The 26,768-nt window shown below is 50.8% G+C and overlaps 1 protein-coding gene across 1 annotated transcript in view; it reads left to right on the top strand.

Moving 5' to 3' along the window:
* The window catches only part of ARK2C (arkadia (RNF111) C-terminal like ring finger ubiquitin ligase 2C), a 101,698-nt gene extending 84,970 nt beyond the window's left edge, over window positions 1–16,728 (top strand). The window contains exons 2-8 of the mRNA XM_028098350.2: window positions 2,314–2,629; window positions 4,299–4,409; window positions 8,036–8,165; window positions 9,936–10,040; window positions 10,382–10,477; window positions 15,870–15,976; window positions 16,482–16,728. Coding sequence (XP_027954151.1) covers window positions 2,314–2,629; window positions 4,299–4,409; window positions 8,036–8,165; window positions 9,936–10,040; window positions 10,382–10,477; window positions 15,870–15,976; window positions 16,482–16,599 — 983 coding nt within the window. The 3' untranslated portion in view covers window positions 16,600–16,728. The remainder of the gene's footprint in view (window positions 1–2,313; window positions 2,630–4,298; window positions 4,410–8,035; window positions 8,166–9,935; window positions 10,041–10,381; window positions 10,478–15,869; window positions 15,977–16,481) is intronic.
* The last annotated feature ends 10,040 nt before the right edge of the window (window positions 16,729–26,768 follow it).

The following is a 26,768-nucleotide window of genomic DNA, read 5'->3' as shown; positions in this document are numbered from 1 at the left end:
CCCCTATTTTTTGCTCCTCTTTCTTGGTTTGTGTCTGAGAAAGGGTGCCGAGAAGGTTGATGTTTTTGAGACTCTGCATGCTTGAAGATGTCTTTATTTTATCCTCACACTTGAGCAGTCAATAGTTCGGCTGGGCATAGAGTCCTAGATTGAGATCTTTTCTCCCCCTCAGTATCCTGAAGGCAGTTGCTCTCCTATTTTCACGCTTCCAACGTTGCTCTTGAAAAATCTCATGTTATTTTGCTCTCCTGACCCTTTGTGTGGCCCCTGTTTGCTTTCTCTCTGGAAGGTGTTAGAATCATCTTTGCTCCTACAATTTGGACATCTCACAGGTGCTTCAATGTGGGGTTCTTCTCCCATCTATTTTGCGGGGCACTCAGGGAGACTTTTCTATCGAGAAACTCAGACCGTCAGTTCTGGGAAATACTTTTTGCAACGTTTTTCATAATCTCCTCCCCACTGTTTCCTCCACCCTTTCTCTCTCACTAGTTATGTGTATGGAACCTCCCGACCCACCCTTCTATGTTTATATCTGTTTTTCTCTTACTTATTGTTTCTTGGTTTTCTCGTTCTGCTTCCTGGGAAAGTTCCCCAGCTTTATCTTCTGACCCTCCTGTTTTTAATTTCCAAGAGCTCTCTCTCTTGTTTTCTCTTAGCTCCTTTTAAAAAAATCTTCTTGTTTCATGGATCCATGAAACAAATCCATCTTTCTCGGAAGATATTAATTATAGTGTTTTGAAGTTTATTTTTTCCTGGTCCTTGCATTACTTCTGTTCCTTGGAGTTCCTTTTCTTTTCTCATTTTTAACATTTGATACATTCTTTCTGTTTTCACCCTGTAATCTTCCTCTAAGACTGGTTACCCTTGGGCTATCTGTTCATAGTGAAGAGTAGGTCACTAAAAACTGCCCAGAAACTGTGTGTTGAGTGTGTGTGTGTGTGTGTGTGTGTGTGTGTGTGTACTTTTAAATTTATGGGCTTCATTACGGAGCGGCCAGTTGGGGATCCAACCATTTTACTGGGGACTCCCAACTAGAAGTTTCTGTAAGGGCTCTTTCCGGGACCAGTTTCCAGCATGCTGGATGACAGTGCTTTCAGAACCAAGTGTCAGAAGGCGGTGCCCCTTGCTTGAGCATGGTGCTGCACACCTGCCCTCCTCTATTGGAGCCTGTCTGGCCCAGTTTCCATGCAAAATGTCAGGATGAGGGAGGGGTAGGTGGTCAGTGCCTCCATGGGAAAGGGGAGAAGCTCCAGGCAGAATTGGTCCTCATACGGACTTGTGATCGGTGCCCTCTCTCTTGCCTTCCAAAGCAGCCAGCACCTCCAATTCCTGACCTTTCCAGCACGGGTGACAAGATCTGTCCACTTCTCGTTGGCCACCCCTTCGCTGGCGCTGGATTTCCGGTTTCTCATTTCTGCTAATTCCTCCATCTGCTTTCCATCTTCCAAAAATCTGTTGATATCTGTTGCCTGCACGTGTCACTTCTACTGTTCTCTCTGTCCTTATCTACTTATCTTCTCTTTATTCCTTTGCTCTCATTTCAGTGGGGGTTGGAGGAGCAGATATGTGTTGAACCTGCCACATGTAGCAGGAAGTCCCTGTAAACATTTCTGACGTTTGCCAAGTTTCTGAAGTTTGCCAAGTCCTGTCGCCTTACTTAGTAAAGGACCCCCCCTGGCGAGAGCTGGATCATTACTCATGGAGAATTTGTAAAGGCTTTCCTGTCGTCAGGGTCAATTTTACTTAGAAAAGTTGAGGAGACTAGATTAAACGTACCCTGAACCCAGCTTATTCCTGGAAGTGGTTGCTTTTAAATTAATTATAACATTGTAACAAATTATTTAATTTTTATTTAAATAAAAATGACTTTTTTGAATTAGTCTTTTTCACAAAACTGAATGGAAAACAATGTCGGGTTGTTTGTCTCTAGAAATTAGGGCTCCCTATGGGCTGGGTCCTCGGGGAGGCTGGACTGCCTTTTCTCTAGGTGCCATCTACTAAAACAGGCTGTCGGGCCCATGAAGTTGCATGGGAGGAGGCTTACAACTCCTCTAACAAGTGTGTTGGTTTTTTTAAAGGATGCTGGCTTCTCTGTTCACCGCCCGGAACACTCCCCACCCCCTCCCCGCGCCAGCACACACAGCCCAGAGCTTCTACCTGGCAGTGGTGAGGATGAACACGTGGACCCCAAAGCAATGACATCGCTGCGTTCCAAGGAAGACGGCCAGCGGCACCAGCTGCAGGGCGTCCCCTCGGCAGGGGAGGGGCGCAGGGCGGGTCCTCATGGAGTCTTCTCTGTCCTTGCCTCTCCAGGTGCCCCTTTTCAAAGGTCTCAGCATCCTCACGCTACCTCCTGCCGCCACTTCCACCTGGGCCCCCCGCAGCCGCAGCAGCTGGCGCCCGACTTCCCCCTGGCGCACCCCGTGCAGTCGCAGCCGGGCCTCAGCGCCCACATGGCCCCGGCCCACCAGCACAGCGGCACCCTGCACCAGTCGCTGACTCCGCTGCCCACCCTGCAGTTCCAGGACGTCACCGGTCCCTCCTTCCTACCTCAGGCCCTGCACCAGCAATACCTCCTGCAGCAGCAGCTCCTGGAAGCCCAGCACCGCAGGCTCGTCTCGCACCCGAGGTGGGCGGGGCCGGGGCGGGGCCGGGGCGGGGCCTCGGCAGGACACCTGGCTCCCAGCTGCCACCGCCCCGCCGGCCGGCCCGGTGGGCAGTCACTACGTGGGGTTCCGTGCGGGAGGCAGCTTTTGCTCCAGTTAGAGGCATTCGTTTCAGGCAGTGAACGCCACCTGGACCCGACACGGGTTCCCTCGGTAGCCAGTGTGTGTCATTGTCACATCACCCAGCTGCAGGGACAAGGCCCAGGTGACTGGTGGTTTATAGTGCTCATGGTGGTCTTCTGCTCGGTGGGGGAGATGGGATCCCTCATGTCCCCTGGAGCTTCATGATCACCTGATTCTAACACCTAGTTCCCTAAGGGACACCAAAGGACACAGCTGCTTCGGCCCCGCCGCCAGAAAGCCCATGGTCTGGTTGTGGGGACCAGCTATGAAACAAATGGAGAGTAAAATTAGATAATACTGGACAAGTCACTTCACCTCTCTGAGCCTCAACTGTTAAAGAGAGTTTGATTACATCAGTGGTTCTCAAACATTTTTGCCTTAGGACCCTTCACACTCTTCAAAATTACTGAGGATTACACAAGCTTCTGTTTATGTGGGTTATGACTATTGATACTTGCCATGTTGGAAATTAAAACTGAGAAATTTAGGGCGCCTGGGTGGCTCAGTCGTTAAGCGTCTGCCTTCGGCTTAGGTCATGATCCCAGGGTCCTGGGATCGAGTCCCACATCAGGCTCCCTGTTTGGCGGGAAGCCTGCTTCTCCCTCTCCCACTCTCCCTGCTTGTGTTCCCTCTCTCGCTGTCTCTCTCTCTGGTAAAAAATAAATAAAATCTTTAAAAAAAATTTAAAAAAACTGAGAAATTTAAACCATATTTATTAATTCATTTAAAAATACAAGAACAAACTTATATGTTAACACCAATTATATCTTTTTTGAAAAGAAGGTATACATACATGTAGTGAGAAGAAGGGCTTTTTGTTTTTACATATTTGCAAATTCTTAATGCCTGGCTTAATAGAAGACAGCTGTGTTCTCATGTCTGCTTCTGCCTTCAATCTGTTGCAGAATCACATGTAGTTTCTAGAGAACTTCACCATTCACCTGTGAGAGAATGAGATTAGAAAAGCACGAAACATCCTAGCACTGTTATGAAAATAGGGGTTGGGGTGCCTGGGGCAGAGGTGAATGTTGTAGCAGGTCAGAGGGAGGACAGGTCACATGGCTGCAGTGTGCAGGGAGGCTTTCCTGTAGGCGGTAGGTGGCTTTGACCGGGGCCGTGAAAGCTGGGAAGAGTGTAGAGAAGGATGGACAGAGAAGGGTGTGGTGGGACCAGAGGGGTCCACCGGTGTGGGAAAGCCTACAGGAGGCACATCTATGTGCCCTGGAGACAGCCCAGGAAATTCAGAGGGAAAAAGTAGAAGGAGCAGAGGAGGCAAGGGAGTCTGGGTGGGACCAGTGGCCGCACCGAGGGAGAGGCCTCAGGGCAGTGGGCTGCCCCCCACCCCCCTGCTGCTGGCTGGGAAGCGTCCTTGGAATTCGGGAAGAGGGGCAAAGCCCACTGCTCTGTAGGCTGTAGGCTCAGGCTGGCCAGGGCTGCTCTGTGCTCCTGCGGGCTGGGCTGGCCCGGGGCAGTCCTGACACCGTGGGCCCTCCTTCCCTTCCCGTGCAGGCGGAGTCAGGAGCGCGTGTCTGTCCATCCTCACCGCCTCCACCCCAGCTTCGACTTCGGCCACCAACTCCAGACGCCTCAGCCTAGGTATTTGGCTGAGGGCACTGACTGGTGAGTCTTTGGGGTGCCTAAGCAAGGGCGGGGGGGGGAGGAGAGGCTTGCCTGATTCGCGGAGTTCCTATTTCCTTCACTTTGAATGGCACAGAGGACCTTGCCTTCAAGCTCCCGCTGTTGCCTGTGCCCCTAGACACACTCAAGGCCACATGGCCCCCACTGGGCCTGGTTTCAGCAGTTAGCTCAGGATGTGGCTGGATAGCATCATGTGCCCAGCTTGGGGCTCTGTGCTCAAGGTCCTGCAGGGGAGGAGGGGACAGAGATACAAAACATTTCCCAAGGTCAATGAGGGCAGGAAACCAGTGGTTTCTGGGAGGCAGGCAGAAAGGAGAGTCTCAGGAGCTAGCTAGTCAGGGAAGGCTTGCCGGAGGGGGTGGACCTTGAGGAATACACAGAGAAGAGCCAGGGCAACCCAGCAAGACCAAACACAGGCTTGTGGAGGCAGAGCCAGCAAGGTTGGAGGTAAGGACTGTGGACAGAAGCTGGGGAGAGAGATTGAGGACTTTGCTGTGGTGTATTTGTAGGCACCATGTCCTTGTCCTCCAAAATCTCTTGCCCTCGGGACACAGAGGGACAGAGGTCTTTGTTGCCCTGCGACGCAGTGTTGCTTGGTTTGGGGTCCTCCATCCCACCTGACTCTGGTTCTAGCTCCGCACTTGGCTGACCTACACTAGGGTGCGATGTGTACGCCCAAACACTTGAAAAAGACGTGCAGTTCCCTGAGGCATTTAGGTTTAGAGGGCATCACGCCTGCAACTTATTTTTAAATAGTTCAGGGAAAAAGCCCACGGAGAAGTATGTGTGTAGCTGTTGTAAGTATACATGGAGAGAGAGAGAAGGAACTACAAATGTAGCCAAATAGTAAAACATTAACACATGGGGAGTCCGGGTGAAGGGTATCCAGGAATTCTTTGGGCTGGTCTTGCAACTTTGGGGTCAACAATGTTGTTGTTTTAGAGAACGTAAAACAAACAAACAGAAAACTTCTGTGGAGAGGCAGGGACTATATTTCAAAAAACCAGAGGTGCACTGTGTCATTTTTCAGCCGTCAGTCAGGCAGACTGGGCATCCAGGAATGGTTCAAAAGTTCTGGTTGACTGCATGTGAAAGGTGCTTCCAGGGGCAGGAAATAGTTGTTCTAACGTGTTCCCATGTCTCCCAGCCCTCTGCTGGTTCTGGGAGACGCTCTGTGAAATTGAACACTTCCTCAAAAGAGAGGCTACAGGGCGACCAACTTCAGCCCAGGCTTTTTCTAATTAGCAGATTCAAATCAGGAAGATTTAATTGCAGTTTGGATTGAATTCTGTCCCTCAGCAGTCAAGTCCATCCAATTTGATTCAATTCAGCGCACACTGAGGGATTTGAACAAACACAGGGCAGCCAGCGTGGCGAGTGGGACCCGGGAGGTGACATGGGTGAGTGGTGAGCATTGTCCTGGGGTGGTGTCAGGAGCTGCGCAGGTGTGAGCCTCCCCAGCTCGCTTGCCAGCTCCCTCGCTTTTGCCAGATCCCCCGTCCTTCTGCACTTCACTCCCTCTGCCCTCCTGACCTCTGTCTGCTTGAGAAACACAAAGACTGAAGCCCTGAGAGGCCTCTGCTGGGGGTGAGGGAGGCTCCTGCCCTGAGTCACACCTGGGTTCACCCTGGGCTTTTTCTGCCTGGCCTGTCCCCACCCCTCCTAAAGGATATTTGAACCCTATCCAGGCAGCTTCTCTTAGTTGGGCAGCTTGGCCTGGGAGTGTGTGGGAGCTGCAGGGCTTGCAGGAACAATCCCAAATATGCCCCCTCTTTGGTCCGCACCTGATAACTCGACCCTGACCTTGAGCTCCGATGTCTCTGTCTGTCATCATGCTCCTTCTCTGACTCATACCCGGCTTCATACTTCCCGCTGTGATGCCCGGGTTCTGATCGCACCCCGCCCCACCGCCCAGCCCTAGCCCTGGCCAGGCAGAGCCCCCCAGAGACACCTGGGACCTGTGAGACGGCAGGTGGAGGACAAGAGCCTCCTACTGTCCTTCCCCTGCAGGCAGCTCTGCCTCGGCCAACACTCCAGATTCACCTGCGAGAAGGTGCCAGCACTTAAGCCCCCGGGAAGAATGTCAGGGTCTATGTTAGCAAGCAGACCACAGCACGCTTCAAGGTCATTGATAGTGAGTGGAAAATAAAGTTTAGCTTGATATTTAGACACAACTGACAAAAAAACTCTGCACTGAGACATTGCCCCCCCTACATATATAGACACACACACACACACACTCACACTCATACACACACACACACACACACACACATCACATCTGGAAGCAGAAATTCCTTCAATGCCCCTCGTATCTTTTTCCTTAGTTTGGATGTATTTGTTGAAGCAATGTGGGCTGCTTTTTCTACTTTCCCTCTCTCTGGATCGTGCTGGTTGTGCTCTGCTGTCCCCTCAGATGTCCCTCAGTTTTTCTCTGTTCCCGGTGCACTGGCGCTTAGATCAAGGGTTGAGCAGATTCACGTTCAACTCTTACTATTTCTTGGCAAAAATACTGAAAAGGGATATATTCTCCCAGCAGAAAGCTGGTTGTCCGTCCTTCTGTGGTGTTAGCAGCAATTGGTGATCTTCACCAGGAGCCTTTATTTCTTTCGGGGATGCAGGGAGGTGACAGATAACTCCATCATCCCTTATTCATTTATTAGCTAGAGAGCTTTTATAAAGAGAAATTTCCCTTCATCAACCATTTGGCTACCCTCGGTCCAGTTAACAGAGGAAAGGCAGGATCAGTGTTGGATTCTTCCCCTTTCTTTACTAGTTTTCAAAATGAAGCTTTGGTTCCCTGACATCCTTCAAAGGGACCGGTTTTCTTTGTATAATTTAGTATAATTTCCCTCTCATGGATCCGAACCTGTTCGAGGAGTTTCCATCTGCTGGAATTATGCTCACTGACATGCCGCTTGTCCAAGCCCTGCCCAGTGGGAACCTCTTCAGGATGGTTCCTGAATCCTCTTGACATGACCTTGACAACTTCCTTGCTTTCAGTTGTGACAAGAGGTTTCAAATCATTTTGCACATTTTCTGCTCCAGACCCGAAATTGGCCAGTTCCCAAGGAGCCTCGGTTCCTCTTCAGTTGCAAAGATTGGTTAATTTTTTACGTGAAATGAGTTTTCCTGTCCTTGTAGGAGCGGGGGGCAGGGGTCCAGGATAGCTTTCCCAGCCTCACGGCTACCGGGGCCCCTCTTCCATGTTTTCTCTCACAGTGGCACAAATATGACCTCTGCTCCCGCCTCCGCCTAACTTGTCTTCCCTTTGCTCCATACCCCTGACTGGCTCTATTTGGATCCTTCTAGCGTTTCTCTCAGGGATGGGCTTTGCCTTGGGAGGGAGCTTCGGTGCGCTCATTTTAACAAGTTTTTTGAGGCATAGACTGTTCCAGCCCCTTCAGCCCTGGCAGACCCCTTTCCTCCCCTAAGTCTCTGTTTTCTTCACTTTAAAAAGAGGGGAAGGGGCAGGTGATGCCGAGTCCCTTGCCGCTCTGGTGGTCTGTGACTCCGTCTTGTCCCTGGGCTCGAGGTCTGACATCCCTCCCGTAGGCAGATGGCTGAAGTCCACCGCCCTGTGGTTCACTGTGGCCTTGTCCCTGCAGGGATCTCAGTGTGGACGCCGGCTTGAGCCCGGCCCAGTTCCAGGTGCGGCCCATCCCTCAGCACTATCAGCATTACCTAGCGACTCCTCGAATGCACCACTTTCCCAGAAACTCCTCCTCTACGCAGATGGTGAGTGCAAGGGCTCTGCCAGGAAACCGACCCCCTTGCTGCCTGGGGGTGCCGGCGGTGGACTAAGGCCAGAGGCTCCCCCGTGTCCTGCTGTCATGCTGTCCTTCCCTCCCTGCTCCTGTTCCCACCCTGGCTTGATGGCACCTGCCAGACGAAAGCCAGTACTGTGGGCGGGACTGAGTGGGGCACTGGAGGAGGGAAAGGGGCGCAAGGTGGGCTGTGGTCTGTGGGGAAGAGGCTCGGGGCTAAGAACAGCCAGGGTAGTCCCTCATTATCACCTCATTTAGCTAATTTCTTGGGGTCAGCGCCTCCCTGGGCTTTGATTTTACTTATCTATGAGATGGCATGGAGATGCCTGCTTCGTCCCTCTCACGGCGGGGGTGGGGGGTGGCTGGCAAGGGCCTTCGTTAGGGACAAAGGAGCCCCCACAGGTGGCCCTCGGGCTGGGCCTGCTGATCCAGTTCTGCTTTGTGCAAGGGGCTGGCCTTTGTCACTGCAGGGTGCTGCGATTGCAGAAAGGGGCAGGCCCTGGCACGGCCAGCTCCATGGGGCAGAGGTGAAGACAGGCCATTAAAGCAGCTACGGACTGATTGAGAAGTCTTATCTCCAGACAGCTCGTTTGTGTTGCTGCCCTACAACACATTTCTCCCCTTCCAGCCCTTGTCTCTGCCATTAACCACCCCGTTCCTCAGTCTCCTTGTTTGCACAATGAGAGGTTTGGATGAGTGATCGCTGAAGCCCTTGTCCACTCTGAGGTTCTCGGGTTGGTGTCATGAAGCACCATCTCCTAAGAGAAAAAGCTAACATTTATTGAGCGCTTAGTGCATGGCAGGCCCTGTTCTAACCACTTTATGCGAATTACCCAGAACCTTACATGAGAGGGTATTTATCCCTGTTTTTCAGATGGGCAAACTGAGGCATAGAGAGGTTAAGTAACAGAGCTCAGGAGAGGAGCTATGATGGAAATCTGGCCCCTCCATCTCATAGCCGGGGCCAGGATGAGGTGAGCAGGGCAGGGCCTTGCCAGGGCAGGGTCAGATCCTGTTTTTATTTAAAATTTTGGTATTTTGTTCATTATGGACTTTTTGCATTAATTTTGATTTTTTTAAAAGAAATATTGCATTAAAATATTATTTACCTTGATTATTGAGTCTATTGTGCTAAAATATTATTTACCTTGATTACTGAGTCTTTTGTGCTGAAATCTGTGCTCTCCTTTGTCCCGCCTGGGTAGGACGTGGCCCACCCTCTTCACCGTCTGAGGCATGGCCTGAGGCGGTGCTGAGCAGAGGGGAAGGAAGTGGCCCACGGCCACCCAACTGCCTCGTTTGAAGCCAGGGTCTGCCATTTGGTTGCATAACTTAGGCACTCACTTTATCTGTTTGTGTCTCATTTCCCCTACCAGTAAAATGGGGGTAGTAATTGCACCCACATCCTAGATCTCATGAGATCAATTAGTCACGTGAAGTACTTAGACAGAGCCTGCCTTGAAATAAATGCCGATTCAGCTTAGTCATCTTACTAATTATATTAGTATACAGTGTATATATTTACTAATCTATATTCACTTTATTGATTTTGTTATTTTTTCTGGGGCCGGTCTGGCACGGGCTTGGTTCTTGACAAGGAGAGGAGGGTATTGGAGCAGGAAAGAGAGCACTTTTGCCTGAAGAATCTCGGGATGTGCAGATTGGCCGGTTATGGGGGGAGAAGTCAGATGCTGGACTCGTGCAGCCTGGAATCCTATCCGAGGCGTTTTCTCCCCAACAGGTCGTCCATGAAATCCGAAACTACCCTTACCCTCAGCTTCACTTCCTTGCTCTCCAGGGACTGAACCCCAGCAGACACACCTCCGCAGTGCGGGAGAGCTACGAGGTACGCCCGCTCCTCTGTCTGGCTCCAGCTGGCTCGGTGGAGACACCATTATTGTTCATTGTTCCCTCCTCCTTTCTCCTGCTGGTGGGTGGGGCATGGGAGGTTGCGGGGAACTTCGGGGATGAGAGTATGAGAGAGAAGAGAGAGCGAGTAAAGATGTTGGGGTCTTTCAGTACCAGACAAGTTCTTCCCAATGGCTATGTGAATGCCTCTTGCTAACATCTTTCAATGCCCTTCCTCCTTATTGCGTGCGTGTGTGCGTGCGTGCGTGCGTGCGCGTGTGTGTGTTTGTGTGAGTTAGTGCATGCAGAGTGCATATGTCCACATTTTTCTCTTTGTAGGAGCTGCTGCAGCTTGAGGACAGGTTGGGAAATGTGACTCGGGGAGCTGTACAGAACACCATTGAGAGGTTCACCTTCCCCCACAAATACAAGAAGGTGAGGGTGCTCGCAGGTCAGCCTGCGTAGTTGAGGGGTTGTGGTTAGGTGCTCTGAAGCTGTGATGATTTCCCAGGGTCTTCTCCCCTGTCTCCATCAGGTGTGACCAGGAGAGATGGGGGTGCCTCTCATCATAAAGGAGGAAGGCTGTGTGTGTGTGTGCACGTGGACTTGTGAATGGGTGTGTTAGGTAGGCATACAGGTGTATGAATGCTCGTATCTGAATGAGGTGGGCAAAGGGAGCACCTGCAGTGAAGATGAGTGAAGCTAAGTTACACCTTAGAAAAGAAGTCCAAGTCCAATCCCACATGGGGACAAATGGGCAACTAAGGTCAGAGCAAGAGCTTCCAATCCTCATTGAGCATCAGGATCACCTGGGGAGCCTTTAAAGCCACACGTTCAAGGCTCTACCCCAAGCCTGTAGAAGTAGATTCTCAACAGTTATGGCTCAGGAATGTGGAGTAGGATTAGGACCCAGGAATCTGATCGTTTTTTTTTTTTTAAGATTTATTTATTTATTTGAAAGAGACAGAATGGGAGAGAGAGAGAAAGAGAGAGCATATGAGAGGGGGGAGGGTCAGAGGGCGAGCAGACTCCCTGCTGAGCAGGGAGCCCGATGCGGGACTCGATCCCGGGACTCCAAGATCATGACCTGAGCCGAAGGCAGTCGCTTAACCAACTGAGCCACCCAGGCGCCCTGGAATCTGATCTTTAAAACATTTTTAAATTCAAATAAATAAAAAATTTGGAAGCAACCACGATGTCATTCAATAAGTGAGTGGATAAACAACAGTGGTGCACCCATACGATGGAATATTATTCCATGATTTAAAAAAAAATGAGCCATGGAAAGAGATTAGGGAAACTTAAATGCATATTACTAAGTGAAAGAAGCCAACCCTAAAAGGCTGCATACTGTATGATTCCAACTATATAAGCATTCTGGAGAAGGCAAAACTAGATCGTTTAAAGGTCCCTTGTTGCCAGGGGCTTTGGGGGGAGGGATAGACTGTGAATGGGGGGATCACAGGCTATTTTTAGTGAAATTATTGCATGCCACTGTAATGGTTGACACATGACATTGTGCATTTGTCAAAACCCACAGAACACTACAACAGGAAGAATGAACCCTAATATAAACTCTTTAGTTAATAACAGTGTATCACTATCAGTCCATCAGTTGTAACAAATGTACCACACTAATGCAAGATGTTAATAACAGGTCAAACTCTGTGTGTGTGTGTGCGTGTGTGTGTGTGTGTGTGTGTGTGTGTGTGTGTGTTGAGTGGGGGAGGGATATGTGAATGGGCTGTATTCTCTGCTCAATTTTAATGTAAGCTAAAATTGCTCTACAAAATAAATTCTGCCATGAAAACAAATACTTTTTTAAAAATTTAAGAATTAAAAGCTTGACAAGTGCTGAGAGACTTGGCATGGGAAAGTGCTCATTGAAGTCAAGCCAGAGCCCATCTTCACTGCCTCATGAGGCACTAGGGGCACAATGGTTGTGAGCACTAAGTGGCAGAGTCAGATAGGGCCAGTTTTTAATTTCAGTGTTACTACTGTTTTGTTTGGGCTGCTATAACAAAGTACCATCAGCTGGGTGGCTTAAACTGCAGACATTTATTTCTCACAGTTCTGAAGGCTGGGAAGTCCAAGATCAAGGCACTGGGTTCTCTTCCTGACTTGTAGATGGCTCCATTCTTGCTGTATCTTCGGATGGCCGAGAGAGGAAGCTCTGGTGTCTTTTCCTCTTCTTATAGGGGCACTAATCCCATCACAGGGGCTCTGTCTTCATGACATCACCTAAACCTAATTAGCTTCTAGAGACCCCATCTCCTAATACCATCACATTGGGGGGTAGGGCATCAACATATGAATTTGGGTGTGGGAGGCACAGACATTCAGTCCATAACCACCACCGGTAGCTGTGTAACCCTGGACAACTTACTTGGCTTTTCTGGCCCCTTCCCTGTCCTTTTTAATGTAAAATAGGAATGATGTGTTAGTAGCAACCATAAGGGGTTCTCCAGGGATTCAGTGGGACAATGCATATAACAGCTTAGCACAGTGCCTAGTATCTGGTGAGTGATCAGGGAGGGTGAACTGCTTTCACCTTGATATAAGGCTCACTTGTTCTAGGCTTGCAGAGATGCCCATGATATCAATTCAAAGACCATGAATCTTGGTCTGTGCAGATCCTCATAGAGGCATTGGATTCATCCACAAGTTATTTCAACCAACATTTTTTATCTACAATGTGTCCTATACGGGTAGGGTATTCATAGAAGAAATGACAGTATTTCAGTCACTAAGGGTATCATCAGCAAAAGGAAGATGATCATTCTCCGCAGGGTGAGCTTTAGGCTGTTGGAGGAGAACAGGAAAGGGGATGAGGGGCGTGTTCAGGAGTCCAGAGCAGCTTCCACTCCTCTGACCAGGGCATACTCACTCTTGCCAGGGCCACATACTGCACCTGCCCTCAGTGCCACAGGCCTTGAGGAGACAGGGAGAGAACACATACTGAGGATGGAAAGGGAACACGAACCAAGCCAATGACATAAAGAGTTGAGGTAAAGCTGATGAGAATAAAGGGAGAATTAGGGGAATAAAATATTATAAGAAAGAAATAAGAATTAAAAATATGAAATGATAACGTTTAGGACCCAAATAAAATGTGAAAAAGACTTTAAAAATTTAAACTGAGAGTCAAATAATAAAAAACAAAAAAATATTTTACAATAGTGATGATAAAAATAAAAAATATAAAAGAAATATAGTCATGCAGACAAATATAAAAAATAGGAATTAGGTAAAGATATGAAAACAACATACAGAATTAAAACCAATAACATTGACCTGAGAGGGAATGTGAATGAGGACAAAAAGGTACAGGCAGAAGGGATAAAATAAATATGAAATACGGGCGCCTGGGTGGCTCAGTTGGTTAAGCGACTGCCTTCGGCTCGGGTCATGACCCTGGAGTCCCGGGGATCGAGTCCCGCATCGGGCTCCCTGCTCGGCAGGGAGTCTGCTTCTCCCTCTGACCCTCCCCCTTCTCATGTGCTCTCTCTCTCTCTCATTCTCTCTCTCTCTCTTTCTCCAATAAATAAATAAAATCTTAAAAAAAATAATTATGAAATACATGCTGAGAAGAGTTACTATTAAACTAAAAGGTACAGAGATAACGAGAAGACAAAACCCAGAAGACCTAAAAGATTGAAAATACAAAAGAGAAGACAGGGTAAGATTTGAAGAGACAATAATTAAAGAAATATAGATTAGGGACGCCTGGGTCGCACAGTCGGTTAAGCATCCAACTCGTGGTTTTGGCTCAGGTTGTGATTGCAGGGTCGTGAGATCGAGTCCAGAGTTGGGTTCCATGCTCACAGTAGAGTCTCCTTAAGACTCTCTCTCCCTCTCTCTCTGCCCCTCCCCCTGCTCTCTCTCTTTCTCTCAAATAAATAAATCTTAAAAAATATATATAGATTAGATGTAGTGGAATAAGGTAAGACTATTTGTTTGAAATCATTAACTATAAAAAGGAAATCATGAATAATGGTGGGAAAATAACAGTAGAAAATAGGCAAGTAGTGAGTCTTATTAGTATCTTTTATAGAACATCCCTTTTCTCAAAGGACCAACTGAAAGAAGGCCACTCCTCCCAGAAACACAGCTGGGCTGTTAGGCAGGCAGACCATCATGACTCCATTCAGACTCAATAGCCATGATGATTATATGGGACTATGGATGTAATTCTGATTTTCTGGGTTCTAGACGAGGGAACACTTACTGCAGTGGCTATCACATGGTTTGCAGTTGGAGTATATAGGGCCCAGGGAGGCTGAGAGCAGAAAGCATAGATTTTCTTCTATGTTCCAGTGAAGAGGCTCTAATACTCCAGGGACCACATCAGACTAAGGAACTCCAGAGCTTAGGACCAGGGACTGGAGTGGGGAAACCTAGCATCTGGGCCTGGCTCCAAGGTCACAGTTATTCTGTGGGTGGTGTTTTGTTTTGTTTTGTTTTTTCTTTAAATCTTGTGACTCTTCAGATTTTTCTCTTGGCAAAATGACCTTTAAGTCTGCTTCTCTCTGGAGAGGGGACAGAAGGGCTAGTTTTCTTCCCATGGATATTATCAGACTGTTTCACTGCACAGCTTGGAGATGGGGACAAGAAAGCTGGGCTGATTTCATTCACTGATTAGATTCCTTCCTCCCCAGAATGTTTTTTAAAGCACTGATAATGTGCCTTCTGCTTGGCCAAGTGTGGAACTCTACCCGAGGAAGGGTGAACCATGGTCCACACAATCTAAGAACTTGGAACTTTCTACATAGCAGTTAATGATTTTCAAATAATTAGCATAGAATTTAAAACAGTTCAACTAAAGTCAACAAATATAAACAAAGTGACTACATGATGTCTAAACTCATTTTGGAGCTAGTGCCTATATCTTAAAGGAATTTTCTAGATAGGAAGAAATCCAACAATATAAAATAACAGTATGGTAAAAATTATAGGAGTTGAGGAATTTTGCCTTCATCTAGTAATGAATGAATAAATGAGTAGACCTTGGTAGAGTGAAAGAAATAAAGGAAGAAGGGAAGGAGAGGAGGAAAGGAGGAAGGAAGGAAAGAAGGAAGGAAGGAAGACAGGAAGACAGGATGGATGGATGGATGGATGGTTGGATGGATGGATGGATGGAAGGGTAGATGGGTAGATGGATGGAAGTTTGGGTGGTTGGAGGCTGAGTGGGTAAATGGATGGGTGGGTGAGTGGATGCTTGGGTGGTTGGGTAGATGAATGTATGTATGGATATATGGATGCTTGGGTGGCTGGGTAGATGAATGCACGTATGGATATATGCATGGATGGGTGGAAGGGTAGATGGGTGGATGGGTGAGACGTTGGGTGGATGGAGGGCGAGTGAGTGAGTGGATGGGTGGATGAGTGGACGGGTGGAGGAGTAAATGGATGAGTGGATGGAGGGATGAAGCATGCTGGACGTGAATGCGGAGGCAGAAGCCTGGAGGCAGGAATCTAGGTAGGAAAGGACATAAGGAGGAGTGGACAGTATGAGGGGAATAGGAAGGAGAAGTAGTTTATGCACAAGCCATAGTTTTGCCATGGACTGATTCATTAGACACCCAATTCCTTTCCAAACTCTATACCCCTCAGCCAGGATAACCACCACTGTATCCTGAGGCAAGGGGGAAGAGTTGGGGAGGGGGCCGGGAAAAGGGCCTGGGGTGAGCATACAAGTCTGGGGATTCCTTAAGAATTTAGGAAGACACTGACTCACAGATAAGGGAGGGGGAGGCTGTGGTCGAAAGACAGTGGTCACCAGGTGAGCTGAGCCAGGTACCTAATGCTTCTCCTCTGCTTCTCATAGCGAAGACCCCAGGATGGCAAGGGCAAGAAGGAAGAGGGGGAGGAGTCAGACACAGACGAGAAATGCACAATCTGTCTGTCTATGCTGGAAGATGGAGAAGATGTGAGGTAGGAGACCCGCCTCTTCTGTTTCCCCTCCCTTCCCCCCGACAGGTGTTAGTAATCAGTCATGTGCCGTATGTCAGGGGTACGGTGCTTGTTCTCTTGTGCGTGTGTGTGCTAAGTGTGCTGCTATAGTGGGCTATGTGGTTGTTCTGGGAAGGTGGGGTGTGGAATGTTCTAGATGTGTGACGTTTATGGTGTGGACTGGTGGACACAAAGTGTAAGAGAACAGAGTGATGTTTGGCCTGGATGGGTCTCAGACAAAGTCATGGCTTTGTCTCAGGCTGGTCTGAAAGGGCTTCATGGAGGAGGAGGGCCATGGGGTGATCCTCCCTGTCATGACTTCTCATCCCAGCCACAGCCTCACTCTGGGGCAGGGCTCCCAAGACCCTCTTTGGCCCGTCCCCCAGTGGTGCCAGTGTGGGTCCCCCCCCAGCCTGTGATAGCCGCCCCTGGCCTGCCGGGGACCCCTCCCTTTCCGCCAGTCGTCTGACCCTCCCTTCTCTTCCAGGCGCCTACCCTGTATGCATCTCTTCCACCAACTGTGTGTGGACCAGTGGCTCGCCATGAGCAAGAAATGTCCCATCTGCCGAGTGGACATTGAGACACAACTGGGAGCCGACAGCTGAGGGAGGAATTAGCCCGTGGATGCCCCATTTTCCTTCACCAGGTCCCCCCACGGCCATAGCCCTTGCAGCCAAACTTTGCCTTCTGAGCCATTTGATGTAGAGGAAAAGCCTGCAAGCACATTTTGTGGAAAGAGGAGTAGGCGGTATCGGTGTCTGAGGGAAAGGAGGGGTGGGGGGAGGACCCCCCCATCCAGAATGGTGACTGCCCCCATCCACCTCGCTGCGCGGGAGGGAGCTGGCCGTGCCCGGAGCAGGGGTGGGAAGGGGGGGCCCACGCTGCTGAGAATCTGGATGTGAACTGGAAGGTCCTAGCTGATAGACAGGCCCCTCAATCCTGTCCTTTGAAGGATTGTATATATACCTCTCGACCACGTAGAAACCATGTAGGGGTCTCTAGCTATTTCTGTGGATGGCAGCCGGAGCATGTTAGCTTAAGAAAAATATTGTGTGTGGTGCTCTAGTCATCTTGTGGTGGACATGTCGCTATTACGAATTCGCACCAAATATTTCTCATTGAGTTCCTTGTTTTGGTGCCTGACTGAACCAACCAACGACAGCCCAAATCTTCCCGTCTTTATGAGAAAAAAAGGAAAAAGGAATCAAAGGTGGGGGAAAAAAAAAAAAGCCAAATCCTGTTTCTGGTGAGAAAGGATGATTTTTTTTTTTTTTCCCCACCCAGGTTGGGAGGCGGGAGGGGGGGGTTCTTGTTTTGTTTTCGGTTTTGTTTTTTCCTTTGCTTTTGTTTTTCTCATGTTTACAGTGCATGGAGTGTGGAAGGGGAGCATCTGGGGAAGGGGAGGACTGGAAAAGGAGCAGATGGGGGGCTTAGGCGGGCCCCCGAGGGGCTCAGCCAGGGTGAGGAAGGCAGAGTTTGAGTAGGAGAAGGGGAGATTCCGTCTGGAAGGAGGGCTCCCCAGTTCCAGGGCCCAACTACTCAGTTCCAGCCATGTCCCCGGTTCCACGTGGAACTAGGGAGGGGCCCGCCTTCAGCTAGAGTTGCCCCCGTGTTCCTTGGAGCCAGGGTGTCCCTGCTCACGCCACCTTCTTCCTTTTGGCTGTGCTTAAGCCCTGTCACAAAGAGGCAATTTTGGCCACTGCCTCCCTATGCAAAAAATTAACTGGATGATGAAGATTTGTTAGCACGGGTGGTAGACACTTGGCCTTGGCCAAAGTGCTCTTGGCTAGCACTCAGGGGCTGAGGTCAAACACTGTGGACCTGGAGGAGGGCCTTCAGCTTCCTTTGGGGGGTCTCAGATCCCAATGGAGTCTCTCAGAGATGGCCCCGGTCCTGAGACTGTGTTGGCTGGGTTTGGGAGGCCCTGGGTCCCTAGTCTCTGGCTCTTTCTCTGACTCTTTGACAACCGTGGGCAAATCCCGCTCTTTCTCTGTGCCTCATTTTCCTTCTCCTTAGAGGGGAGACAAACGACAGTGCATCCCCATTGCCCCCTCTTCTACCTCACCCAGACATTGTGAGGACTGACACTCTCCACACAACAAATTCATGCTCCGTCCTGAGAACCTCCTTGGGGTTTAGGGACGGGGTGGGGGGGTGGTGGAGAGACTGACATGGAAGTTCCAAGTGACACCACACCATGTGTCTTTCTGCACCACCCTGCGATTTTTCTTGAACCTCAAAGGGAGCAGAGAGTTGGGAGGACAGAAGAGAGGAGATGGGAAGATCCACCAAATTCCAACCCCAGCCCAGTTTTCTTCACCCACAGGTGGAAAACCCCAGCCCAGCTGGAATTCTGCTCCCTTCCTTTGCCTCTCCCCCTCCCTAATTTGCACTGCCCTCAAAGCCTCCCCCCTCCCCCAGTCTCAATGCCCTCATACCAGTAAGAGAAGACTAAGGAGGACAGAATACTTATCCCATACATGAAGAAATTCTGTAAGGTTAAGAAAACCTGAGTCTGCACTGCTGCTACCAAGGGTACATCCAGCACCAATGGGTAAAAATGACTGAGAGGCAGATTTGGGCTTGAGGTAGAACCTTCTAGCACAACCAGAGCTGTCAGGCGGAGGCATGGCTCTTCCGGACACCTGCAGGCACAGAATGGGGGATGTGGCTGGCTTCTGGTGGGAGGGTTACTCAAGGATCTTCCTCAGACTGAGGCTTCTTCCAGCACCCATACTCTGGTGTTCTATAAAATCTTTACCGAGTGCCTGCTCAGTGCGGGGAAAGAGGACAATATCCCTGCCTTGAGGAACTTAAAGCTGAGGAGCCAAGACGCATATAATAGCACAAAAATGGTGACTAGCTGATGCAGGGTTAACAGCAATGAGCATTACATTGTCCAGTTCCATGGTTCCAGTGTGCGAACCGTGTCTCCAGGGCTAAAGGCTGGAGAACCCACTGGTGTAGAAAGTGCTCCCGAGTCAGGATTTCAGGGAGAGCCAGTTACCAGTAGCCACAGGGAGTGGGGAATTCTCCCCAGCCTGCGGTGACCTGGGGGTAGCCAGGGTGGTCCAGGGAAGGTCACTCCCCTCTCAGTCTGGGGCTCTTGTGCTCTCTGAGGCTGGTTCAAAAGGCTAGCAAGTAGAGGGAGTCGGCACGGAGGCAGATGGCGCGAGAGCTGGGGTGTGGGTTCTAGTCTTGGTTCTTCAATGACAATGCATGCCACGCTGCTGGGCCTCAGTTTCCCCAGCTGTAAGGCAAGGAGGTTGGGTTGGATGCTTGCTAAATTTCCTTCCAACACTCACATTCTCTGATCCTCCCTGACATCAACACATCTTTCAAGTGGTAGGACTGAGTGCCTACCGAGCTGTTGTAAACAACTTCCTGCGGGCACCAACATCTGTCTCAGAGGCTGTGAGTGGGACGCATGCGGTCCCCTCCTCCTCCCTGTACTGGGCAGGCTCTGAGTGCCCCAGGCTAACATTAGGCACTGACTGGGGTGGGGATCGCCCCAGAGGGGAGAGGTCAGCCACCGACTTTGGGGGGGGGTGGATCCTGAAGCCCTCCTCCCCTCCCCATCTCTCTGGGGCCCTTGTACCCTGTAGGTGGGCATAGGAGGGGATGTGGACTCAGGCCCCTGCCAGCTCCAGGCTCCTTAGCCGGACAGCTCTCTGGGTGAGAACCCGGGAGAGGAGTCTGTGCTTCTGCGCCCTCGAAGCCCCCTCTCCCTTTTTGGGGAGCCCTGGGAAGATGACGAAGAGGCAGGCGCCAGGCCTCAGCATCTTGTACCCACCACCTCCAGGAGGGGACACCGCCGGTATTCCTCCTCCTGCTCAACTCAAGGGACTCAGACCCTTTCCTGACTGAGACGCATGAGTGCCTTCTGGGGCAGAGCCACCCCAGGATTCAAGGTGGGCCTCCCAGCCGCAGTGCAGCCCGGGCCAAAGAGGGTCGCCAAGGACGCCAATCCACGAAACCAACCAACGCCACAGGCGGCTGGCTCGGGGCAGAGGCCCAGGCGCGGGGCTCCTCCACCTGCCGGGACCCCTGGGCCCCCCCCCCCGCCCCCGCACCCCCCCTCCCCCGGCCCAGCAGCTGTGGCAGGACTCAAGCTCCTCTTCTGCAAATGCTCCCAGCCCCCCTGCAAGTATTCTCAACTCTTTATGCCTAATGAACAAGCACAGTTTTTTCAAAGGTGAAGACAAAGCACCAGATCTTTTTTTTTTTTCCTGAAGAAATCCCCCAAGCCCCCCGCCCGCCGCCTGCTGGCGGGGCAAACACTCCCCGCGTGGGGCTGTAGCAACGTCTGTCAGGTCCCCTGTCGTGTTTCATCTCCTGCGCGTAGAGCAAATGCTAGAGCGATTTCAGCTGATAGAAAAACAAAAATGAAAAAAAAAACACAAAAAACAAAAAACATGGCACGTTGCTAGTTTACAGGGTTTTGTGAGTTTAAATGCCTTATATTTAACAATCATAATTTATGACTAACTTGTAGATATCGTGGGTTCTTATTTAATTATTTTTATAGTTGTTTTGCATTTTTAATTATAATTTATTTATTTAGAAAGGATACTAATTTTTTTTATTACTCCTATTACCTCATTTTGGCGTTGTTTCTGGGAGTGGAATGCTTTGCATGCATTGGTACGATGACAAACAACTATGAATACAAAAAAAAAAAATTTAAATAAAATTCCGCGAACTTTATTTCGTCCAAACTATCAGGGTGTGTGATTGCAAGCTGTCCTACTGTGGTGCTGGCCTCTTTGGATACATTCCATACGAAATGCAAACCTTTGATTCTGTATGCTGTGACCTAGTGAAAAACTCCAATATAGTGACTGTATTTAGCACATATATAAATATAATTTGCACTCGTCAGCAGACTGGGCTAATCCTTTCACTTGCTACCCTGGCCCCCTCCCCAAATCCCCATCATTAATCTCTTTTTCTTTCTTCCCTTACCCTTCGCACAACCTCAGCCCACCCCACCTTCATCCTCCCAGCTAGGTCCGGGGCACTAGGGGTCACTCTCTCCACTTGGGCTCCAGATCTCTCTGGTTCCAGAACCGGGCCCCTCAGACATTACCAGCAGGAGCATCTGAAAGCCAAAAAGACTGATTTATTAGAAAGAGCCTTGGACTGGGGGGTCAGGAGGCTCAGGTTCTCAGACCAGCTCCATTGCAAACTTCCCTGTGAACTTGAGCAAGTCATTTGGCCTCCTTGAGTCTCGGTGTTCTGCGCAGGGCTGAGGGAGGCGAAGGGGAGGGTGTCTAGGGTCCCTCAGACCCAGAGAGACAATGACACAGAAGGGGGGGGTGGGACACCACGCTGTGCTGTCTCACCCTCTCAGGCGAGAAGGAAGGGGAAGAGAAAGGATGGAGGGATGGAAAGAAGGAGGGCATCCTGCGGGGGACAGGGAGGCGGGATAGGCGGACACATCCTGGACACAGGACATGTGCTTTCACAAGCCTTGGTGGGCCTTTGCAGAGCCAGCTGAAATCCACGTGTTGTTGTTAGTTGTGGGGATGGGGTAGGCAGAATACCAGCCCCAAAGTGTGATGTTTGGGATTGCCACTCCAACCTGTCCTCTCTTGGAGCCCGTGTTGTTGAGCAGAGCCCTGGGACACAGATTCGGGACTCCCGGTCTCTCCTCCCAGGGTCTTCTCCTCCTTGGCGCTCTGTCTTTTTTCCTTGGAGGCTGTGGGTGGGAGGGGCTGCTGTGGAGGATGGGGCAGGGCCCTCTGGCCTCACTGCTCCTGAGAAGGAATGCCCGGGGAGGGTTTGGGGAATCGGTGGCCTCAAAGGCTGGCAGTGCCCTGAGCCCAGATGTCTTTGAGCCAACAAAGAGAGAGAGGAGGTCCGTGCCCGCAGGAGAGGCCTCTGGGCCCCGCTGTGACCCTGGCCGGGAGAAGGAGGACCACTCCCGTGCTCCCTGCATGTTTGCCTCCTCCCTTCTGTCCTCCCTCCCTTCCTTTCCCGCTCATCCTTCCCTCTTGCCTCTTGACATCACTGCCTTTGCCTGGTGGAGACGTCCATCCTCCACATGAGGCCCCTGGGATGGTGCTGATGGGGGAGGAGGCGGAGGCCCAGACTCGCCCCGCGGACGGCCCCGGGCTTGCAGGAAGTGGCCGGGCCTCGTCGGGCCCCTACGCCCCAACTTTGCTCCAGCAAGACTATGGGTCCCGTTCCCTGGGCTTCCTGCCTGCTGCCTGCCCAGCTTCCCTTCCTGCCTCTGCCCTGGAGCCTCGGAGATGGCCTGTGGGGTCGACCACCGGGGTGCGCGACCACCACACCGCCAGGCCTGGCGGACACTGCCCCCTCGGCAGGGCTCCTGGGCGGACATGCCTTACGCTGCTTTGCGGGGTCAGAGTGGGAAGGGGCCCTTTGCCCTGGCTGGGCTGTGCCCCCCCTCCCCTCCCCCCCCACCCCTCCCCGAGCCCCCGCCCTGGCCTTGGCTGTGGCTCACTTCTCAGCTCTAGAGCCAGCCGCACCGGGCCTGCTGGGGTAATTCGGTTGCCCCTGGTAAGTGAAAGGATTCTCCTCAGTGTTGATTGTCCTTTTTTGTAACCCTCCTGCTGTTCTGTTCTGTTGTGCTGTGCAACATTTTGCTACATAGACTATTTTATAGCAGAAAGCTAGAAGAATATTTATTATGAATATTAAAGCAATAGTGCATCAATGAAAAGGCGGAGACATTAGGAATTGTGTAAATGCTTAGATTCACTTTTGGTGGATTTTTTGTACTTTATTTATAACTAATAAAAATGAACTGCATTGCTAACTACACCTCACTTGTGCAGGGTGCTTATTTCTCTGCGTACCCAGGGGCATCTGGAGAAAGCCTCTCACAGACCTGTCTTTGTCTAAGAAATGAGGTAATATTCACCGTTTTCCCATCCATTTTCCTCGCTGTCTGTCCCTGTCGGTCACCTGTTCCCCCTTCTCCCTCCCCTCTTCTCCCTCCCCTCTTCTCCTCCCCCCCTTCCCCTCCTCCTTCCGCCTCTTCCTTTCCCTCATCCCTCCCCTCCCCTCTCCTTCCTCCCTCCCCTCCCCTCCCCTCCCCTCCCTTCCCCCCTTCTCTTTCTTCCTCCTTCTCTCTTATTTATCCTTTTTTTTTTAAACCTCTTTATCGCTCAAAAAATCTGTTCAGTGCCACGGACTTAATTAACCTGCTTCCTAAACTTTAGTCTATGAATCTTAAAGGGGAAAGTTCTCATTTTTGATCAGTTTTCAATTGTAATCGCTTGCATTTTGAACTAGAGGGTTCCTCAGCTTCTCTGTGAGGGAGGACTTTTGCTTTCCAGCAGCAGGCGTGGATTTCTTATTTCTTTGTAAGAGCCCAGGATACCCTGCGTCGTGGTCTCAAGTCCCTTCCCAATGTGTGGATCAGTGAACTGAAAGGTGACTTTCTTTCATCGCCTGAAAACAGAACTGATATTAGTAAGCCTTTTCTTTTAAGTAACTGACTTCACTTTTTAGAGCAGTTTTGGGTTTACAGAACAAGGAGCAGAAAGTACAGAGGGTCCCCCGTGCTCTCTCTCCCCCTGTAACTAACACCTCTCCTCAGTGGGATACATTTGTTACAACTGATGAGCCAATATTGAGACATTATTATTAACGAAAATCCCTAGTTTGCAGGAGGTTCAAATCCCTCGTCGTTGTGCAAGCGAGATGATCCAAAATGCTGTCTGTAGCCTTCCACACAGTTCCATCGGTGTCTCTTGATCCAAGAACCAGGGCTCTGTCTCCAGTGCCGAACGCAGCACTCACCAGGACCCGGCGTGGGGACAGGGCAGAGACGGCTCCCTTCCCTGGTCTTGCACACTGTGAAAATGGGAATGGCAGACTAGGCTCCCTCCAGCTTTTGAATTCTGCAGCTTTCTAGTTACAGGCCCTGCATCCCTCCATTATCCCTATTAGTCTCTGTGCATCCCCGTGGTGGAGGTGACCCTGGGAGGCCAGGCCTGGGCTAGCTTTGGGCTGGGGGGAGGGGGCTGGGACACTAGTTCTCTTTCCGTGGGTACCGTGCCCCCCCAACAATGGGCCGATGCACACCCTTCCTAATCCCCTCCACCTCGCTTCCCCCAACCGTGCTGAGGCAGCGCCTGGGAGGAAAGAGATTCCTCAGAGAACAGCGAGGCCCGAGACTCCCAGTCACGGAGAAGGTCCCCCCCACCCCCACCCCGGGATGGGACCTTAAGTTAAGGAAGAAGAGTCTCTGAATTAGTCAGTGTTCTCTGGAGGAACAGAGCAGTAGGAAGTATATTCCAGCGGGGATTTATTGAGAAGAACTGGCTTGCATGACTGTGGAGGCTGAGTCCAAGCACCTGCTGTCTGTCTGCGGGCTGGCGGCGTGGGAAGGCCTGAGCACCAGCAGAGCCCACGGTGAGAATCCCAGTCCCAGGGCAGGAAAGGGACAGAGTCTCCCTTTCTCTGCTCTTTGTTCCATTCAGGGCCATCTACCTTCTGAGTCAAATACTAATCTCATCCGGAAACCCTTCTGGCCACATCCCCAGTGACATTGCGTCTGGGGACCCCATGGCCAGCCCAAGGAACCATTCCGTTTTTCTTCCCCTCAACCCCAGGGAGCCGGTGCTCTGCTCCCTCCACCCTGGTCTCCCTCCCGCTTCTCCCCAGCAGGCCTGCTCCCTGGGGGAACCCCCACTGCTCCTGGGAAGTAGGAAACAAGAAAGTTCTCTTCCCTGGGCATTCATTTCCCGCCGCCCCCCCGCCCCCCACTCCTCTTGCCCTCATCCACATGCCCCAGGAGCAGCCTTAAGCCCAGGAAATAACACTGCTTCCCCACACTCGCCCTGCACTTGCTGAGCGGCCTTCTGTCTCGGGAACCACCCCGTGGTCCCCACCACCGGCCTGAGAAGCTGTTCTTTCCTCTGTTTCACGGATCCAGCTTCCATTCAGAGTTTCTTTTGCGGAAGGCCCTGCCCTTGGGTTTCCTGAGCCACCTGTTAGCTGTGTGACTTTGGGCAAATTACTTAAACTCTCCGGGCTTCAGTTTCTTCATCTATAAAATGGGATCATGTTAGCGTCTGCCTCATATATGTCTTTATGAGGATTTGATGAACTAATATATGGAAAGTGCTTACCACATGTCTGGTACCTAGTATGCGCTAGATGAATATTAGCTGTGATGGTGGTGATGATGATGATGATGATGATGATGATGATGTTTAAAGAAAATCCTTGCCTTCCATAGTCTTTCTCCTCCGTCCTCCTGTTCTCCCCTCCGTCTCCATTTCCCAGAGAGTTTTCCAGGCCCATCAATGTCTACTCTTCCCTTCTGGCCACCCTGGCCATGGGCAGCCACCACCAATGGCCAATTCAGTAAGAGGGTTGGTAGCTAAGACCTCAAAACCAAGACTTCTGGAATCTCACGGCTCTGTAGCCGGCTTTCTTCATTCATTTGGAGACTCTAGAAGAAAAGCCACACTGAGGTCTTTAGGCCAAAGGCACAGAACTCCTCTTCCCTCCAGCTCATAAGCAGTACCACCTCCCTCATCATCCGGGTGCCCCTATCCAAACTTCCCCTGTTAAACTTAGGGCAAAAAGGCTCTTTCCTCCCTTCCTTTCCAGGCTCTTGACTCCCTTTGTCCAAAGCTGAGGCTCCCCCACCTGTTCCCCGAAGCCCCTTACCTTGCCCTCGAGGGGCATTTGGGTGCCTGCCAGTGGTTGATGCCCGGTGCCATGCTCTGCCAAGGGGTTGGACCAGATGGGGGTACCCGTTCAGGATGCACACACAGCACAAGAGCTCCTCAGGACGCAGGGCGCCCACAGTAGTTCTGTGGGTGGGCCCCACAGAATCAGAATTCAGAAGGTGTGTAACTGAACTGAGCCGAGTTTACTTTTATCAAAATCTTGGAAGAAAAATGTTGTTCAGCCAAAGAGCTGAGGAAATAAAATTGGAAGGTTTTTGTTGAACCTACTTAAGAGCAGATGTGTTTTTTAGACCTTGGTGCAACAGTTTGTATGTAAATAACTTGTGCTAACTGCAAATGAGTCTTATCTTTTCTTTGATGTGGACCCCCCAGGGTATTTATTTGGAAATACTTTGTTAGCAGTTACTCCAAAGCAATAGAATTAAGGTTCTCTCCAAATATTCCTTAAAGTAGACTTGTCTCTAAAAAAAAAAGTAGGCTTGTCTCTAAATCAGGAGAGGAAAGGTGGAGCGGATAGGAAACGTTGTCACTCAAGAAGCCATCCTTATAAGAAGCTCCGAGCACAGCGAGTTGTCGAGTTGTCGGGTGCCAGGGGGATCTGGGGAGCGAATGAGCAGCTCTGGCCGGGATCCAGGAAAGGAAGGGAGATTCTGGGGGAGGAAGAGACCGGTCCTTCCTTTGTTTCCTTTACCCTGGGTCCCAGTGAGGGGCTCTGTCTTGGCTGGAGGAGGGGTGGCGTCCAGCACCACCTGCCCGTGGCCAAAGGCCCAGCAATGTCCCTGGGGCTCTGTTGGCAGCACGGCCTCGGGTGAGCCGGGTTCAGGAGGGACTGTCCCAAGAGGAAGGGCCTGTTCACCGTCACCCTGGCCAGTGGCTGGGATGGAATTTCGAACTGCTGGGGTAGAGAGCTTTGTGGCTGCTACAGAGGGAGTAACTTCCTGCTTGGGGCCAGGACTAGGGGGAGCCGAGGGAGGTGCCGCGTGGGCAGCATTTAAGGGCCTCACTCTTAGCTGTGGCCCTGCCTTTGCAGGAGCCTGAGGTTGAGCTCCCACTTAAATTTTGCACCCCAGGCTTCTTGCCTGCTTCACCCTCATCCC

The sequence above is a fragment of the Eumetopias jubatus genome, unplaced genomic scaffold, assembly GCF_037043125.1.
Source record: "Eumetopias jubatus isolate StellerSeaLion01/CBP00866 unplaced genomic scaffold, mEumJub1_p1.0 scaffold_16, whole genome shotgun sequence".
NCBI lineage: Eukaryota > Metazoa > Chordata > Mammalia > Carnivora > Otariidae > Eumetopias > Eumetopias jubatus.
The sequence above is the reverse complement of the archived record's forward strand: the minus strand, read 5'-3'. Positions and strand labels throughout refer to the sequence as shown.